Below are 19,802 nucleotides of genomic sequence, written 5' to 3'. Positions count from 1 at the left end.
CACGCGCCATCAACAGCCCCAAAGGGCCCACAGAGACAAGCCTCGTACGTACTCAATCAGGTCCTCCAGGTTGTTGTAAATCTCCTCGTCTTTCAGGCTCTCCTCCAGTGGAAACGGCCTGGAAGAGAAGGAAAAGCAGGGAGACTTCAGTCAATAAAGGAGAAAAGAGGAGCAAAAGTGGCTTTTTATCTCTAAATGTAGTGATGTGTTAGAAGAAATGAAATAATACATTCGAAAACCTAAATAAAACTTAATTAACGTCTGGTTCTCTCTTGTGGTTTTTGCTGGGGGGTGGGGGAGGGTGCTGTTTTGTTTTGTTTTACTGTTAGATAATCAAATTGTTTATTAAGAAAAAAAAATGTTTTTCAATATTGCTTGTGATAAAGTTAACTGGAAATTGGTGGGTGACTTGCGGCTGCAGTGTTGGCTGCAGTGTCGGTAAAGAGGGAAGGCGGAGGCGGAGGTGCTGGATGGAAATGAAACAGAGGTGCAAGCAGAAAGTCTTTTAAATGTATATAAGAAATATATGTATATACATCTGAGGACTTACTTGAATCCTCCTTGCTGTGCGATTGCTGTGTGGGAGAGCTTTGACAGAGTGTCCATGACCTGGTGAGACAAAAACAACCATATTTCTGAATGAGTGTGTGAAATATCTTGATTTACATTACCATTGTTTTTATCATCTGTGCAAATAATACAAAATAATCTCAATAAACTGGACAGGAAGTACTTTTGTTTGGATATTTCTTAGCAGTAACTGTCCTTGTGATGAAACAATAGCTTAACAATTAGAGAGAAGACCCCAAAGTCTAAATTATGAAGCTGCAGTTAACGTTTACAGATTGCTAAGAGACACTTGCGGCCTATTAGTGCAGCACATCAACTGTCAGAACTACTGTGGTCTACAGCTAAAATACTGGCTTGCTTTCACTGCTGATGATAGAAATACAACTCGAGTCTCTGATCAAGTCAATTCATGAGGCTTTAAGGAATAAGTCTAAGAAGTCTTTAGTCTTGGTTTATGTAACACAGAGAGAGAAGAATCCAAAAGAAACTCATAACCAAAATAAAAAGCCCAAATGGAATCAAACTCAGGTCAGATCGACTTACAAGATTTTTGCCCAGGGCGCCAAACAGGCTAGGACCGCCTCTGCCGGGTGGATTAAAGTGCTCCTTAAATAAAGGTTCATTTAGCTTGTTATATTTTTGTGATAGCAGTAAAATTTTAAGGTTTTTTTGTGTATTTGGTTTAGTTCAGGAGGGATTTAAACTGGGAAATTATGTAAAAATAAAAAAAAAACAACTTTGTGATTCTTGGCAAGAGAATGGCAGCTTCTACCACCCTGCCAAAGAACAACCACCCTGTGTGTGTTGAACATCCGTCTTAGCTGAGCTGAGACACAGAACAGAGAGAACTGAAAGAAAAAGAGGTAACACAATGACCACAGTCATGTCAAGTCTCTCATTTTGGCCTAGAAACGTTCCCGTATTAGAGTAATTACATCGCATTCCCCCCGCTTTTACAGTATTTTGCAGTTTTCTCCCCCTTTTTTACTCCTCAGCAGCGGATGGATATATATTTCCCGGTATTCTCAAGTCTAAAACTTGACAGGTATGATTTTGCTTCTTCTAACAATGTGGATGTCAACGATCCTTCTGATATATAAATTAGAAATACAGGGCAATCACATTCTTTCATTATGCCGACTTACTTTGATCTGTGATGTGCCTTATTGATGAAAAATACACAAACTCTCCTCATTCTTTCTCCAAAGTTCATAACAATTCGACTCCCTGATTGGGAAAGAATTCATCCTTCTTATTTCTTTTCAGTAGATTTTAAATTAAATGTATATTGAATGATTTTTGAAACTTTAAAATAGTTTAAAGTTGCATCTACAGATGTTCAACAGTTGAAATATTCTTTCACAATTTGCTTAACAAGGATGATAAGCGTGAACAGCCGACTTGAAGAACGTGTACTGGACACATTATTCTAAGACACAAGAATAAAAGCATGTCTTTGTGTTACAGGCCACTGGATAAATAAACCCTGTTTTGGGGTAAATTTTACACACTAATCAAACTGATTGTTCTTGCAAAAATGACACCTCACCCACCTTCCCAAAAGATCAAAACGCAGAAAATCATTTCAATCCTAGGGCCATAAAAAATCAGCAGAGTCTCACACAAACCATGTAAAATAGTCACACTATTCTCAGCAACAGGTAGGAAAATATCAACTTCCCATTAACCGCATAGAAATCAACAGACACATTATATATTTTTATCGGCTGCTTGTGCCCACACCCTTCCTGTTTTCATGATGCGCATCTGCCTAAATCTAAACTTGACACCTCTGTCAGATAAAGCCAATTAAAACAACTACTTTGCTATCATTCATTTTACATACACACATATTTATTTTTTCCCTTTGAAAATCGTGCTATTACTGTCGTATTCTGCATGATGCGGTTGCCAAACAATCAGCTATCACTTTTATAGGAAAGTAGACAATTTTTGTGACTTGTGTACAAATAATCACATATCTTTCTCAAGTTGTGTTTTCAAAAATAACTGAAACTAGATGGATTTACATTTAAAATACTTGTTCTTATTAAGAAAAAAACACCAGGAAAGCATTTTCAAGTAAGATTGTGCAGACATTTATTATTAAAACCATATTCAAATCACTGTGGAGATGTTTTGATATACAGACAACCCGGTGCACGAGTTGCACTTGAATGCACCGTATGAGAACACCCGGTGGGAAAACACCTCCTGAAGGCAGAATCCGCTTGACAACATCATTATTTAGTTTAGTGTGTGTTTCTACTGAGACTCCAACACCATTTGGACAAGTTAAAAGCTACAGGCAGAGATGCAGGGAGCTTTGCTTGTGCTACAACTTATTTAGTTTGTTTAGCTTGAGTTTTTTAAAGCAAATAATTAAATCCAACGTACACCAAGTTGAAAACTGCTGGCAAAGAGTTTCAACTCAGTTCACGTTTATGTCTTTTTTTCTGTTCTTTTTCTTAGTTCAAAGCAACTGTAGACTGAGATGCTGCCATGTGATTGGCTGATTCGCAATTTGTGTTAATGAGCAATTTAACCTCTTAAGGTGGCCGGTGAGAGTAATTTATCTTAATAAATTGACTTTTTTTTTTTTAGATTGATATTATGTAATTCAATTATACAGCTTCAGACATTTTTCTAAAGTTAATTTAAAAACTCACCCTGCATGAAGGTCTACGCAGTGAACATTTGCAAACAAATATTTGCTTTTATTATTATTATTATTATTATTATTATTATTATTATTATTATTGTGATCGACGTTAATCATTTCAAGTGATAAGTTACTCAGTACTTATTGAGTCACTGAATTAAAACTCAAATCATGAAAGTGAAAGAAGCCACGGTGACAGCCTCACGCACATGCATGCTCAGCAGGAAATGGTCACGTTACCTCTAACTCACACCCGTCCATCACACTGTGTGTCAGTGTGGTGAAAGTTGGTGCACACATATCAGCTTTAGATATGAAACCCTTCATATTAGTTTCAGTGTGATTAAAAGAAGCCTTCATAGACATTTTAAAATGTGCAAAAAGTGACAGTGATTAAAACCAATTATTCTGTTGTTTTCCTTAAAAGTTTACTTAATTCAATGAGTGCATGGCAGTCATCAAAATAATAATAATTAAAAAAAACTTTTCATCAGACAAAATAAACTAATAATAAAATCCACCTATGCAGTTCTCCTATGATCATGTCTCAGTGCTATTATTCAAATTTTCTCCAACTTAGTCCTAGCCACTGCATGAGAAATAGTAAAGTTTAGCTCATATTACTATTATTATGACTTTTCCCCAAAGTCTCTGGCATAGAATAGTATTAAATGTCAGTAACCTGCATTACTATTTGCTTTATTCGGGGGGTTTGGATTCGCAAACATGTTTTATATAAACATAAACAGACATCTGACGGCTTCGAACTAACAGCCTGTCTAGCCGCAGTTTATGTCCTCTTCCTGTGTGAATAAATGCTGCGGCTTTGGAGCACACAGGTGTACTTGAAACTTGAAAGAGTCTTGAGACCAGCTTGAAAACCACCTTAAAAAAGAACATTTGTATCGCTTAAGGTTATTAAAAGCAACTAAGATCTTTTTCAAACTAAAGCAAAATGAATATTTCCCATGGATGTAAAATGGTTTTAAACATCAGTATTGTTGTTTTTAAGTATTTACAGCCCTAACGTGACTTTTTATTACACCAACGTAGCTTCTAAATATAGGAGCGAAGACGTTTTACTTTTAGGAGTAGTTTTACTGTGCTGTACTTTTTACTTTTACGTAAGTAATATTACAATGAGGTATCACGACAACTCTTACTTGAGTAATATTTCTGGATACTCTGCACACTGCACACTAAATGAAGAAAAAGAAATTTCAATCCAAGATGCACCAGATATAAATATACAGCTACAGTTTATGTCTGGATGAAAATTCTTGTTTCGACACAAGCTTTGTTCTTCTGATGTTAGTTTGTACATGCTGAGCCTGCTGAGGCATTTGATAGTGAAACAGATAACACACACATACCACTGTGCTTGTTTCACAAGTTTTATATTTAAAAAAAATGTACATTGAAAAGTGTTTCTTCTGCTTTAATTTGTTATTTTGTAATTTATTTGTTTGTAATCTTTTTTTTTCTTCATTGTTGTACAACTTCATACTGTTTGTCTCTCTATTGACATCATTTTTAAATTTTAAATCAGATGTTCTGATAAGTACCAAATGCTTTTTACTCTTACGCCACTAATATTTTTGGATGGATACAAATTACTTTTACTTTGGTAAAAGTAATAAGTTGAGCAGCGCTATTCCTACCCGAGTAAATATTGTGGGTGCTCTGTCCCACTCTGCTCTTAAAGGTCAAAATAAAATAAGTGCTTATTCAAAAAAAAAACTGCTGCAAGTTTCTTAGCATTACCAACTTCAATCTGATCATGAATGATGTAAACTTTTTTTCTGACTGATTTTAAGTCTTAAAAACAAGCTGCTCTCACACCAAGTTTGTCTGATTAAGCCACATGTGACTTGCAATGCAAACCCAGAAAGTTAGCTGACCTCCAACCGCCTCGGTTAATGTGGCCTGTTTAGTAAATGCATCTTCTACCCCGAGGGCAGTGTGAAAAAGGTTATTTTATTAAATAAATCTTTTTTTCTGCCATAAAGTAACAGTCATTTCGGTTAACCGTACAGTTTAGCACTTGTCTCCACTTTGAAGTGTTCACTCAGCTTTGGTCACAGTTATGCTGTTTTAAAAGTGCTGATAAGTAAAGAAGTCTTGGTTTTTGGTGCATTTGGACATTGTACCTCCTCAGTTTTAGTAAGTGGAGTGGTACGATTCTTAAAACAATCAAAAATTTGCATTTTGTTTTTGAGTACCCACTCTTTAGATGGTTTGTTGTATTCAAAGTTTGTCTTTGCAAGGTTGTTTTCTAAGTAATTTGCCACTTTAATTTATAAAATAGCAACAGGAAGATAAATGCTAACAGTTTAAATGAAAATAGAAAGTTTATTTATTGTATTTTACTTCGCTGATTTGTAACACGATCCAATTGTTATTTTTGTCTAAAATATTCTCTCTTCACATGTAACTGGTGCATAAAACATGAAATGAGGATAATGTGGAAGTATTTGTTGTCATGCAGAAAAACAAAAAATGTTGGTCTACCAGACTGACCTGGTAGAGACATGAAAATGGCAGAAAACAAATGGAATTTAAGTCCCTTTGCAAAGTTCTTCTGCAGCTACCAAACGGATAGACGAGGCACCATAGAGAAAACTAAGATTCTGTTATGGCACATGAAAGCCAGTGGCTATAAGAACAGAATGGAAATGACGCAAATCAAATCTCCTGGTTCACTTTGCGGAGAACAAGGGAGATTTATTTTTCTGAAATCATCAAAAACTGTGGGAACAACTTTTGTGTCCTGATTGCTACGACAAAGAAATGAACAAACCCTCCAGTTTTTATCTTGCTCTTTAAACTTATTTCCTCATCGAAGTTTAATGAGTTTTCAATATTCTTTAATGGTAAAGTTCAAAGCATAATAAATGCAGTCGTCTCCACAACACAAATTCCTTTGCACCCTGTTGGACATCTAATTTTGACACATTTCACATCTGACTCTGACAAAACAGGCAACAATATTATTCGGACTCTGTCAGCATGCTGCCTTGATGAGTTACCGACTAGATTCCTAAAATCTGTAATGAACAGCTTGTTACTACAACTTGCTCATCTAGTCAACATCTCACTTCAGACTGGAACATTTCCAAATCAATCAATTTGAAACTCTCTCTCTCTTGAACCTAATAATCAGGGATAATATTGAATTCAGACAAAAATGTTAACAGCCATATTAAATCGATAACATAGACAGTTTTTTATTATCTAAAACACATTGCTCGAATCAAAGGAAGTGTTTAAACCACATTGAGAAAGACTAATCCATGGTTTCGTCTCCAGCAGGAGGCTCTCACTTAGCTCTCTAAGTGAGCTCTGATACGGCTGCAGAAAACTCAGAACGCTGCTGCAAGAGTTCTTACTAGAACCAGGAAATACGACCATATTAGTCCAGCACTCAGGTCTCTGCACAGACTTCCTGTCGCACAGAGAACCGACTTTAAAACAGAACTGCTTGTGAAAAGTGCCTTCGTGGTCTAGCACCAAAGTACATTTCTTTCCCATCTGAACCAGTTCAGACTCAGCGTCAGGTAGTGATCTCCGGCTGGTGATGTTGCATTTCAGTGTTTTGCTCCTAAAATCTGGAACAGTTTGAAAACGTGGGACATGACTTGACTCTGACAATGTTTAAATCAAGGTGGAAACATTTCCTTTTAGCTGTGCATGTGGCAGCAGAAAGCATTTTATCTACATTTTTTTTTTATTTCTACTTTAGTTGAATGCTTTTTCCTTGTATTTCATTTGTTTTGCCTTTGTCTGTCTTTTTAATATCTGCTTTTAAACTCTTACTCTTTTGATATTTCTGTAAAGCACTTTGAATTGTGTTTTTACACACAATGTGAATAATTATAAACATGCCTTGTCTTACCTGTTAAATTCCTGAATCAACAAATTTACTTTATTTAAGATCATAGGCGCCTCAAATTCAGCTTGCCACCACCATTGTGAGAATGCTTACATGAATGACTGAATGTATTGTGAAGTGCTTTGGGGATAAAGTGCTATGCACAAACACGTCTTTAACCATTTACAAATTGCCTTAAATTAAAAGCAAGTTAGAAAAAAAGTTAGATTTTAGTAAGACCAAAATTAACCGAGTCAGGTCCAAATTTTGGATAAGCGTGACAGATTTATGCTAACCCTAAAGAAAAATACATATATATTTCTTATGTTAAAATAAGTATTAAGAAAGATGTCCAATTAAGAATGAAATGTATTTATTTCAAACTTAATCATTTTCCCTTTTTTTTTTGTTATTTTAGGAATAAAATTTGACAACTACGACAGACAGAGCAAAGACTTCTCTCTTTCACCTTTAAGATGAACAGGCTAACTGAACAAGCTAACGGTCTCTAGGAATTCCCATTGAGGATATTTACAGTCTGTAAATTCCCTAAAACTGTCCAACACCAAAATGTGTCACTTAAGATTAAAAACTCAAAAAAGGGCTACATTATTTCATAGTGAAGAAAGAAAGAAATTCTTTTTGCCTCTTCAGTTCTCCTCTCTAGCTTGGAGCCTTCATGCTGCTGCATAAACTCATTGAAGCAGCCTGCAGCGCAGCTTGTAGTAACTCGGAGGAATGTAGGTTAGAGAGCTCTCATTAGATATTCAGCAGACTAATGCTCAGTCTATGGGCACAGTTGGCACAACTCAAACCCGAGTGGATTAGGCTGCCTGAGATTTACGATGTTCTCTTGTGAATGCTCAAAATAAGGAAGAGATTGACCACTTCTTGTTTAGCTGTACAGCCCGTTCTGGGGCAAATCCAACTCAATCACACAGTCCAACCTACGGAAACCCATATTTCTATGCTACAGAGCAATCCTTTTCCCACCGCAAGCATGTCCACTTGATGGATAACCCTTGAACATGACTGAGATTATGCAGACCGGCTTGCATGTACTGTACATATTTGCAGAGGGCACCTCCCCTGTGGGATTATCAGCAGCCAGATTAACTGGAAGCTTCTTTAGGTCACACCACACTGGACTGAAGAAAGGAAAGTAACAGGGATGCACACAGCTCAAACTAAATTATTCAGATTCAGGCACAGTCATAAACTACATTATGTCCTCCCAAATTTTATAGAATCTAAAAAATATATCAAAAGTTTTCAGACTAAAAAGTATTTCAAGTGAAAAATTCTTAGCATGTTTGAAGACTTTGACTTATCGCTAACAATAATACAGAAGACAAAAACTGTACAATTTATTTAATCGCAGTGTGCAACAATTCAGTCACCAAAGACTCTAAATACAGTATTTGGTTAGATATATTTCAACAGTGCATGCTCTATATAGGGATAATATATTTGGCCAGTATGGACACCAGCTGTCCTCAATGATTCCACCTGATGTTGACATTATGTGGCTGAGAGGCTAAAGTTATAGAGATTAGCATTGGTGAATAAAATTTAGGAAAATGTGGGAAAACTAACTGATATCAGTGAACATTTTATTTTAATACAGAAACATTATATAATAGTTTTGCTATGACATACAGAATCATGAGGAAGACTGCTGCCAAAAATGCTGGCTGTTTATAGAGTGCTCCATCCAAGCATTTTATGCAGAAAGTTTAGTGGAAGGAAAAAGCGCTGATACAAAAAAATCCAAAAGCAACACGGATAACTGCAGCCATCAAAGAAATATGAAGCAAGCCATATTCAAGAGCTTGGGGAGATTCACAAAACCTGAACTACAGGTGGTGTCAGACCTTGACAAAGAGAGGCATCCAGGACATGGGATGTAATGCCTCATTCCTGGTGTGGAGCCACTCCTCAACCATTAATGTTTAAGAACACAAAGGACTGGTCCAAAGACCAATAAGCAGATTTTGCATGTCTTTTGAAATTATGATCCTACAAACTGGAAGAAAAACAGAGAGGCACAGAATCCAAATTTATGAGATCCACGGTGAAATTTGCACAGTCAATGATGTTTTCAGGAGCAATGTGATCTGTCCACGCTAGTAAAACTACCATGAACTGATTTAATAACCTCTTCAAAATGTTCCACACAGAATCTGTTTTGAATTATTAAAAAGAAGATAAGATTCCCCAACAATGAACATGAGCTGACATACACAACTAAGGCAACCTGGACTTTCTTATTATCTCAAAAGCACCACAAAGCTGATCACTTTCATGCCACAACCCAATAATGAATGTATAAGGAGCCTCAACCATGTTTTAGGTTCAAATAGTAAATGGAAAAATATTTTTCAGCTTATTCAATATACTGAGATTTTTTTTCCCCTCGTCTTACACAATAACTTAATTTTCAGGAAAAACTGGATTTGGATTTTTATAGCTGTAATCATAAAAAACCTGAAGTTAACCCTTGAAACATATCACCCTGACAGTGAATCTATAACACAAGTATGAATTCAAACATTTAATTCAATCACTGAAAATGTGCTATGATAGTGCAATTTACTAAGATGCACCTGCATCACAAAACTCCAATAGGTAAACGCTTCAAAAACATTCAAAGAGCTTTTTCCTGAGAGGCTGCACATGGCTGTTTGTGCTCTGGGTAAAAAGTTGCTCTCAGGTGCTCTCAGCTAAGGAAATAAGACGATTCTCAGTCTGTGCGGTTTCTTCAGAGGTGTTATACTTGGCTTCTCAACTGTGAACAGGAGTCATCCTGGTAATAAGGCAGAGACCAACACTGACACGCTGACCTGGTCATGCACTTAGACTCTGAACCAGCTACCACAATAAAGCACAAGCAGAAAAGGCAGATAATCCTTCAGAAGTGTGTCTGACTAATAAGCGGCTAATGGCTGCACAACTAAATCCTTTTAGTCTCATATGGGTGGATACACAAGATTATGACAAGTCAAGAAAACATATGGCAACACTTACAGAAAAATACTATTATTATCTATTAGCCATGCTCTTTAAATGGGTGTCTCAAACTGCTTTTCATATAATAAGATCTTCAGACTGTATCAATTTATTTAAAAAAAATTGTGAGGAAAATGGAAATACAAAAGAAAAATATGTCAGACAATTCATCATATCAGATGAGATCAGGTGTGAAAAAATAATTTGTTTATGTCGGCCGCTTGTCCATTTTCTTCAAATCAAATCACATTTTTTTGGTATAGCACCTTTCAGCACACAGCAGTTCTTGCATTATAAGATAATTATACAAATGTGTGAGAGTTAGAGACAGAGGATATTAATATGCAAAATATCTGGAGGGCGTCCTTTTAATCTTACTCCATAGAAAAATAATATACATTTTGTCGTCTTTTGTCTCAAACGGTGATACGTTTGTAATATTTTTAATGTCTGATCAATGAGGAACAACCCAAAGCAGTTTTACATTTCTTAGCCCAATTGTATTTTAAAACATGAACTAGAAAATACAATCATCCAAAGTCAACATTTTTAAAAGATCCTGCCGTCTATGATATCGACATGTAATCTGAGACAACTAAAGAGCGATATCTAAAAATCACAGGAGAGCAGCTGTAAACATAAAGTAGAGTAAAGTTGAACTCCCCATGTTTCGAATACAGACTTCCTCAGAGATGCAGCAATAAACAGATAAAATGAGTGGCTGGCTCACCTTTCCAAAATCTCTGACATCAAAAAGGTCAAAGGCTTCAAATAAGTCACTTTTCTTCATGCTGAACACATCACAGCAGGAAGACAGGAACGTCCTGATGTTCTTCAAGCACAAGAACTAAAAGGAGAAGACAATCACATTCAGTAAAAAAATAAACAGTTTTGAAAAGACTGTATTTTTCTGCTTTGCATTTACCTGAAATTAATTTCTTAAAAATGCATGCTTACAAATGCAAGCAGTCGTTTGCTGTTGATGTTTAATTAAACTGTAAATTTTGAATTCTGAAGAAAGTTGAGCTTAGTTTCATTTCATTCAGCAGAAATTTCCTGGGAAATTCTTCACCATATACTTTACATTTATCTCACAGTTTCGGTTGCTTTATGAGTGACCTTGATTTCAAAGAGCTCTTCTGAGTTCTGAACTTCCACAAGACCATCACACTGAGTAATCAATAAAATCAACATAGTCATTTACAATAAGGGTAATTAGTTACAGCCGAATACAAGTAATTATCGTAAAAATCCTTATGTTAGTTAGCCATTTCTGTTTAGGAATAAAAATAAACTTAATAGCAACATGAAAACATATTTCTTGAGAATAATTTGTTTTGCACAGATTTTTAGTGTTCTTCTATTTAATGACGTGATCTGAAAACTTTCTTCACATTAGACCCGCAAAGAAGGTGTTTGGTGTCCACAACATGAATCAGAGAAGCAGTTAGTTAGGCAACAACTTCAGCTTCTTGACTCTCATCACTCAGTGTGAAAACCACATTTCCCTCTCTAATTTTTCCATGTTAATCTGGTCACTCTAAATTATGTGCTTACACACTTAAGTATACTTCAAGTAATTACTGAAGCTCCAGTGCAAAAATCTAGAATAATGTGCGAGGAATAAACCCATTGTTACACATTGTTATTACTTGACCCTTATTTTTAGATCTCTGCTGCAGTTTTATTTTTAGATGTTAAACTAAAGGAGGCCAACAAAACAAAAGCAAACTATATTTGAGATTTTTATTCTTTATTTATGGGAAAGCTTTGTTCAGTTTTCCTTCAAATTTTCAGTTATACTCTACCTTACATTGGTCAGTTATATACAGATGACTCAAAATAGACCAATATTTGCACATTTAATGTAAAAAAAAAAAAAAGGCATGATTATTTTGTACAGGGCTGCACAGTGGCGCAGTTGGTAGAGCTGTTGCCTTGCAGCAAAAAGGTTCTGGGTTCGGTCTTTCTGCATGGAGTTTGCATGTTCTCCCTGTGCATGCGTGGGTTTTCTCCGGGTACTCCAATTTCCTCCCACAGTCAAAAAACATGACTGTCAGGTTAATTGGCCTCTCCAAATTGCCCCCAGGTGTGAGTGTGTGTGTGCATGGTTGTGTGTCTCTGTGTTGCCCTGTGACAGACTGGCGACCTGTCCAGGGTGACCCCACCTCTCACCCGGAACGTTAGCTGGAGATAGACACCAGCACCTCCCGACCCCACTGAGGGACAAGGGTGTTAAAAAATGGATGGATGGATGGATTTTTGTACAGCATTGAAAATTAAAGAAGACCATCATTGAAGCACATCTTCAGTGATTTGGTATATATATATAATCTGGCATACGCAATATAGCTGCAGCACAGGGAGTATGAAGTTACTCCCATCATAGTGAATGTGATCCACATGTTCTGAAAACTGAAAGTGAAAACTAAACGTTTATCAGTACGAACGAAACCCCAAACTGTGCCCTCTTTTAGTGTCACTTCCTACCAGGATCTATGCGTCAGTGGAAAGCCAGGTGTCAGCTATACGATGAGCGTGTATGGTTATGACTGAGAATTTAAAGAGTTCAGAAATTCATATTCACCGTTTGTGTCCTACAAGAAATGGTTTTTTTTCTCCTAATAAATCAAAATTAAAAATAATGGATAAACAATCTTACCAATGCAATAAATTTTTCTAAACCCTCGTGAAACTGCGATTGATCTAACATGTGATTATGCAATCGCTCAAACTGAAACCTGAGAAGGTTCTTTGAAGATTCTCGAGAACAGATAGGCTCCTTTTTATCTCATCGGCTCATCGTGGAGACGCCTGTAATCACTCCACCGCCCCCTGGGGCCCTGGTACTCTGCAGAGGAAGTGCTTGAACACGATGGCTGTGCAGCACCAGAAGCCTCATGCTTCTGAATCTAGAGTCAGAGCTCTTGTGTACAGTCCCTTGTACCGTAGCTGTTCTGTTTCTTTCAGGCAGAATGAAACAGAAAAGCTACAGACTATCTTGTGGTTTATCTTTAAAATGATATTGTGGGTTGATGTTCTTAGTACTGTATTATGACTGAAGAATTGTATGAAAATAATCATTAAAAGCCTGCTTCAGCAGTTCATGTTATGCATGCGATGCATACAGTGATTCTGCAAAATCAATACATTTCTTGTTGACCTGTATTATGCAGCTTTAATTACATGTTTTACTTTGGTTATTCATGTTTCTGTGTACAGTCAAATTATATTTTGTTTGTGGTTTGCTTTTTATGAAGAGGTGAGGCACGTTGTGCTAAAAATGGAAGAAAATGAGTATCCATCATTTTGCATTGAAATCAAAATGCTTAGCTGAACGTAAAACGTTGACTTCATAGCATGCTTCCCTCTTCGTTGTCTTCATCCACTTCGAGTCCCCATTTTCATTTCTATAAATTATAGCTCGGGAGGGTGGAGAACAATGAAAATGCCTTTTACAAATCTGGAGCTCACTGACACACATGCCTCTCTTAACCGTATACTCATGTGGCCTACAGCTGCAGGCCACAAGATTCTTTTGTTTGGGTTCTTGTACTCCGAGTTCACTTTGAGTGTCTTTAAATGAAGGGGAAAAAAGGACATAGATGGAACGGCCAGAGCATATACCAACCACCCCAGTTCATTATTAGGTCACGAAAATGTATCTACTCAGAAAGGATTTCAAGTCCAATTAGTGCCGCTTTAAATTGCGATATTGTGTACGTTCTCTTCTTCTTTTTGCAGTACTAGCTTTTTGCAAAGTTATTGATAGATCTACTTCCTTGTGCTTCCTTTTGTGATCTCTAACTCATAGCTTTTAGTAGCTATTGTCACTTCTGACGTTGCCCGTGTTTGTGACTGCACAGGAAGCAAGGTTCAAAGAGTGACCTATAAACTATCCGTCAATATTATGGAAACCACAACAACTCATCCGGTGACATGTTTGCCTTCGTTAGAAGCAAATTAACCTACTGGGCTTTGTTCACGTTCAGCTAATGCACACCGTTGCAATGTCTTTTGTCTTGTCAGAATATATACAAATGAAAAAACGCAACCTGTCCAGCAGGGAAAACAAATACCGAACATGTCAAAGTGTTTGTGAAATTGACCGTTGTCCAGAGTACAATCCAGCTCCCCATTAATGAAGAATGAATATCAACTGACAGCCTATAAGTAGGTCTCTCGTTGCCAAGGTGTCACACGAGAAGCTGCTCATGATGTGTAAAACTAAAGTGCTCTGTGACGACCTTCACACACCTTACATGTTCTGAAACACGTTGATCAAATTGGTTACAGACTTTATTCTAAGCTTCTGAATTGGGACTGGGAGTATTTGAATTGATGTGTTTACAATTCAGAAGGTTAAGATGCGATCATAATCAATTGACAATTACCCACATCCCTCCCCAGACACGCATGTCTCTAGAAACTATGTCTTGCCACCACATGCTTGTAATCGCCTTATTCTGTTTTAGTCTCATTGTAAGGTGTGTGGTTTCTATGAAGTATCTTGGAGGGCGGATGATATATCCAAAGGCTGTTACAAAGCTGCTGTAACGGAAACAATCTTTGCAATTATATTCAGCTTTCCTGAGTTAGTGGGAATTGTAGCATCCGCGGTTTGACAGGCTTCCAGGTTGCAGTGTTTTACTTCCAATTCATTGTTGAAATTTGAAAATTTCAAACATCCCGCATGTGGCATGGATTTTTTTCCAGCATGCTATATTCATCATAAAGGTGCTCCCAAGTTCCCCAGTTCCTTTTTTCCTCATATTTAGGTTGTAAATAAATATTACAATAATCGAGTTTTGACATTGTTTTTGTTCTTTTTCTTTTGTTGATAAAGTTAACATCATTCATGTGTGCATCTTGATGCATCAAAATAATTCATTTTTGACCCAGTCAGTTTAGATCAAAATGAAAGTTGCTGCAAGTCAATGATTCAATGCAATCTGCTGGGTTTCATTAGATTTAAAAAAATTCTTAAACTAACTTGAATAACGAGCTGAAATTGTTTGTTTGATAAATAGGACAGTGGAAGGTATGTGTGATTGAACTGAAAGGACTTCTTTGTATAGTGTCTCAAGATGACGTTGTGAATCGGCACTGTATAAATAAACTGAATTCAAACTGAACTGAAATCAGTCACTGCACATAATTTTACAAAAGCATGCCAAGATACAAAATTTGGAGAGGTGGGCATCATAGTTTCAGTGTGTTTTTCAGCATGTGGGGTCAGCAGACATATAACTTAAAGAAAGATCAATGGAGAAATTGTCTGGAGCAGTGATCACAAACACATAGACATGGAAGCTCTTGTTATTAAATTTACTGAGAAAAATGTTTATGTTTTTAATTCTTATTCAACACTCTTTATGTCTAAAAGTGTTTGCTACTGGGCTTCAAACTCCTCCTAAAAACAAACATTCTCCTGCTGCAAAAACTGCACATGTTTCCTGTCTAACGGGTGGATCAAAGTCAGGATTTTATCAGCCCTCTCCAGTGGCTACAAAGACTTTAATACTCTAAGGAAATTTTTATTCCAACTCGCTTCTGCAAAAAAAAAAAAAAAACTCCAACAAATTAATTCGTTTTAAACAAATTAAGCCACTGAAACAAAAACATCGACAATAACTCGAAGAATGCATTTATACCAATCAGATTGGCAAAACACCAAAGAACTCTGGATGCTGAAAATTAGTTTGTTCCAGATGTCCGCCTGAAGCAGCAAGTCTCTATTATTAGAAGATCTATTTTAAAATCAACCCAAAAGTTAGAAAGAAAAAAACTCACGCTGATCTGATAAGCTTTTTTTTTTTTTAGAGTGCATTAAGGGTAAATGTTGGTTCATAACTATGCAAAACAATATTACAGTGTGCCAATATAAATTGTGTTTAAAATTCGTGAGTCTGGTGTGTTAACCTTCTTAAAACCTGCTTGTCTTTAATCTATGTGTTGCTTTATTGTCCTCTGTGCATATTTTTTATGCATACAAGACTTTTACAGGCATCATTTGTAATTAATTACAATACTAATACTATGCTAGGATGCTTTCTCGTTTGCGATCCCTTTTTTAATGTGTTTGACTCCCTTCGCCACCCTCAATTGACAAGATGGTTACATATTTAGATTATCAGTTCAACATGCTTTTTAGGATATAAATTCTAAAAAACTTAATTTACAGGCTTACTTAAATTAGATTAAACATCAAATTCTGTCATAGAAACAAACTTTTACAAAATAAACTCAGAGTTTGGACAGGTCTCATAAAACATGCAGGAGCCGCCCCTGTTTACTGGTGTTGCTTTTATCCAGCTGCTTTTGACATGTCCACTCCCATCTGGCTCATCTGCTTGAAAAGGCTCTTTCCACACGTTTTCCTTTCACTTTACTTTCCATGAACATGCTTCAATACTAGTCTGAACAGACAAACATATTTAACTAAGATGTTTGTACAACAACCACCATCTGGTGGATGCCAGTGGCTTTCTGCTGAACAACTGTTCGATCAGCATTCTTCCATATGATTCTCCATGCTAGCATCTCTGTATTAAGTATCATTTTAACATTGTTCTTTTGTAATATTCTGAGAAAGTGAATTTTGGATTTGCACAAGTTGTTATGTCATAGTCTTAAAAAGTAGAATAGGAAAAGATTAATCTGCATGTAATGATTATATGAGCTTCATTTGTTAAAATTTCATTCTTAAAATAGATTAACTTTGTAGTGATATTTTAATTAATTGAGGGGCATAATGTTAATTTATAGGGAACAAACAATGAAGAAATAAATGGGGAAGAAGGAGAGGGGTGAATGAAATTCTGTTGTCAGTTTTGGTGTTGCAAATTATTACTGGGCCCCATCTGGCCATCACTTCGTAGGTTCACTCCTGCTGCCTGTATGGCGTGTTCATCGAACAGTTTGATCCAGACTAAATGAATCGAATCATTTAACATGAAAAGTTAACAGTGTGAATAGTGTTTTTTTTTTTTTTTTTTTTTGTGGGTATGATTGGTTTTTACTTTAAATCGTTTTCATGGCCAATTTCACATTTTCCCCGCACGCGCAACGTGAACAAGCAGACTCGGTAGTGTTTGAGCTTACCTGTGACATTTGCGGCCTCAGGTTGATCTCCTTCAGGTTGATGGTGTGGGGCTTCAGGTTGTTGAGCAGCTGGCACAGCAGCACCCCGTCCCGCAGGGTCTGCGCCAGGTCGAACACCTGCGCTGTGTCCGCCGTGACCCGGTGGTTCGCCGGCAGAACATTGCAGCCGATCAGCCACATCGCACACTGCCTCCAGTACTCCATCTCCGCTGTCTGCGAACAGCGGGTCAACGCGAAAATGAAATTACAAACTTTGATCTTGCTTTAAATCCGCGCGCGTCATAACAGAAGCCGCTCCTCGAGCCGTTCACTCGTGTCCGTGAACTCCAGCGTCGCCTCTGGAGGGACCACCGCGTCGCTGCAGCTTTTCTTTTTTTTTCTGCGACTCACGGGGGCGGCTGGCTGATGTGAAACCCCCCTCAAACTGTCTAAACTTCCCCTTCCTGCTCAGAACTCGCCGTTACCTCTCCTTTAGTAAGTCTGGCACTTTCCATGCTACTTATACCCGTCACAATTTTTTTTTTATTATTTTAAATAGGCGCTGCACCGTTTTTGTTTTTGTATTTGTTGTCGTTTTGTTTTTGTTTAATTATTTTTTATTTTTTGCTACATAAGAGGAAATGTCGACTGTGTGCTTGCTTGAGGCTGTGACAGGTGTGTCTCATGTAATAAATAAATACATTAATTAATTAAAAAAAGGTTGGCTGTTAATGGGGAAAAATACATCTTCCCTATGATCACAGGTGGGTTCAGCAACCCAAAAAATGTATCAGGTAAAAACAGCACTGCTCAAATATATTTGTAGACAAGTAAAAGTAAAAAGTTATGGAAAGTAGCCAATCAAGAAATTAATCAAATAATAGTAAAAACGTATTTTGCTGGATCACATCAGAATTTAGATTTTGAAATCAGACAGCCAAAAAATGTAATGTGCAAATTCTGGTATTTTTTAAAAAATTTTATGAAAATTTATGAAGCTAAGAAGTATATTTTATATATATTTATGTGTGTGTGCGCGTGTGTGTATAGGTGTGCCATCCTAACGGCTCAGCAAGTAGAAAATAACACTAAAACAACAAATCTTGTCTGCAAACAATAATTCTCAGTTTAACATAAACTGGTGTGTGTCATTGTCTGGTGCATTTATGGCTAAAATATGTTATTCATTGAGTGAAGTTACTCACAGTGGGTAGAGTATCCAGAAATTGTACTCAAGAGCTTTATTCAGAATAAAATAATGAAGTACTTCTTCCCCCAAAAAAGTAAATGCAACTAGTTGCCATCTACCTATGACTTGTGATTTATTTAAAGATTTGAGATTATTTACTTAAATTTGGATTGTTGAAATGTAATCGATTTATGCCTCAAAATAAATTATTTATACATATACTTTCTGTTTTATTTAAGGCGTAAGGTTGTGGAGAAATTTATTGCAGGGTTAAATTACAAAATTACAGGTAGAGCACTGTTCAATTCATCATCTGAAAATCAAGAGTATGGCACAAATGCAAATGCTAAATAGCCTGGCAAGGTGAGCACTAAATAGAGGAATAGCCAAAAAGTCCAAGGTAACTATGGAGGAACTGCAGAAATTCACAGCTCAGGTGGAATAATCAACACAAAACCTGTTTGCTGTGCACTTAAAAAAAATCTGGCAAAATGAAAGTGACTGTTGCAAGTAAACCAATACCATCTAGTGTTCACACTTTATCATAACCCACAGAGGAACACAACAAACATGTGGAAGAAGATGTGCCGGACAGATGAAAGCAGAAATGTTTGGTCTGCCTGCAAACATGACTGAAAACTAACCCTGCTCAGTACAATGAACCCACCACCCACTCAGGGAAACATGTTGGTGGTGTCATCATGAAGCCGAATACTTTCATCTGCAAGGATAAGGACATTGGATCTATGTCTTACCCCCTGCCTTCATCAGTTATGACATAATATGTAAACTTGTGTGACTTTATATTAAATTTATCATACTAGAGTATAAAGAATTTCTTTTGTTGTCTTTCTGTTTACCTCAGAATGTGAAAGTTCAGAAATATCTGGATCCTACGTTTCAGGATGAAACGTAGGATCTCCATTGTGTTTATGCCAAAGGCTCGATAGCAGGGGTTGACCCCAGAACACCTCCAACAGGACAAATTCTCTCTCTGCCACTGTTGAACCCCTGATATTTTTCTATTTACATCTGACTGCAATAAAACAGAAACATCATGGCCTCCGAGTACCAAATATAATTCTTCACCTTATATAATACAACTGGGTTTTGACGGCAACAATCAATACAGCTTCACAGGGAATGAGAGCATCATCCCAATAAACATAACACTTGAAAGATTTTGGTTGATTGTTTTGTCAAATAATGTTCAGTTATAGCAGCCAGATATACAGGAATATTCAGTATTAATGTTTCATTAATGCCTAAACATATTTTTTAAAAAGACCTACAAAACAGTGGCCATTTTATACTCACTTTCCTCCTGCATGTTAGAGCAGACATTGATTATATCACAGAGGTACAATTATTCAAAGCAAATACTTTATTGCTGTATATACTATATTTCCTATAGATAA

At 36.6% G+C, this 19,802-nt stretch overlaps 1 protein-coding gene across 2 annotated transcripts in view; it reads right to left on the bottom strand.

The window, feature by feature from the left end:
- The window catches only part of LOC103479751 (guanine nucleotide exchange factor VAV3-like), a 64,597-nt gene extending 46,466 nt beyond the window's left edge, over positions 1-18,131 (bottom strand). For both annotated transcript variants that reach the window (XM_008434379.3, XM_008434380.3), the window contains exons 1-4: positions 17,217-18,131; positions 10,843-10,959; positions 551-609; positions 53-118 (exon numbers count right to left, since the gene is read on the bottom strand). In XM_008434379.3, the coding sequence (XP_008432601.1) occupies positions 53-118; positions 551-609; positions 10,843-10,959; positions 17,217-17,420 (446 nt within the window). In that variant the 5' untranslated portion in view covers positions 17,421-18,131. The remainder of the gene's footprint in view (positions 1-52; positions 119-550; positions 610-10,842; positions 10,960-17,216) is intronic.
- Positions 18,132-19,802: the final 1,671 nt, after the last annotated feature.

This window comes from Poecilia reticulata, chromosome 17 (genome assembly GCF_904066995.2).
Source record: "Poecilia reticulata chromosome 17, P_reticulata-male-v2, whole genome shotgun sequence".
Taxonomy (NCBI): domain Eukaryota; kingdom Metazoa; phylum Chordata; class Actinopteri; order Cyprinodontiformes; family Poeciliidae; genus Poecilia; species Poecilia reticulata.
The sequence above is the reverse complement of the archived record's forward strand: the minus strand, read 5'-3'. Positions and strand labels throughout refer to the sequence as shown.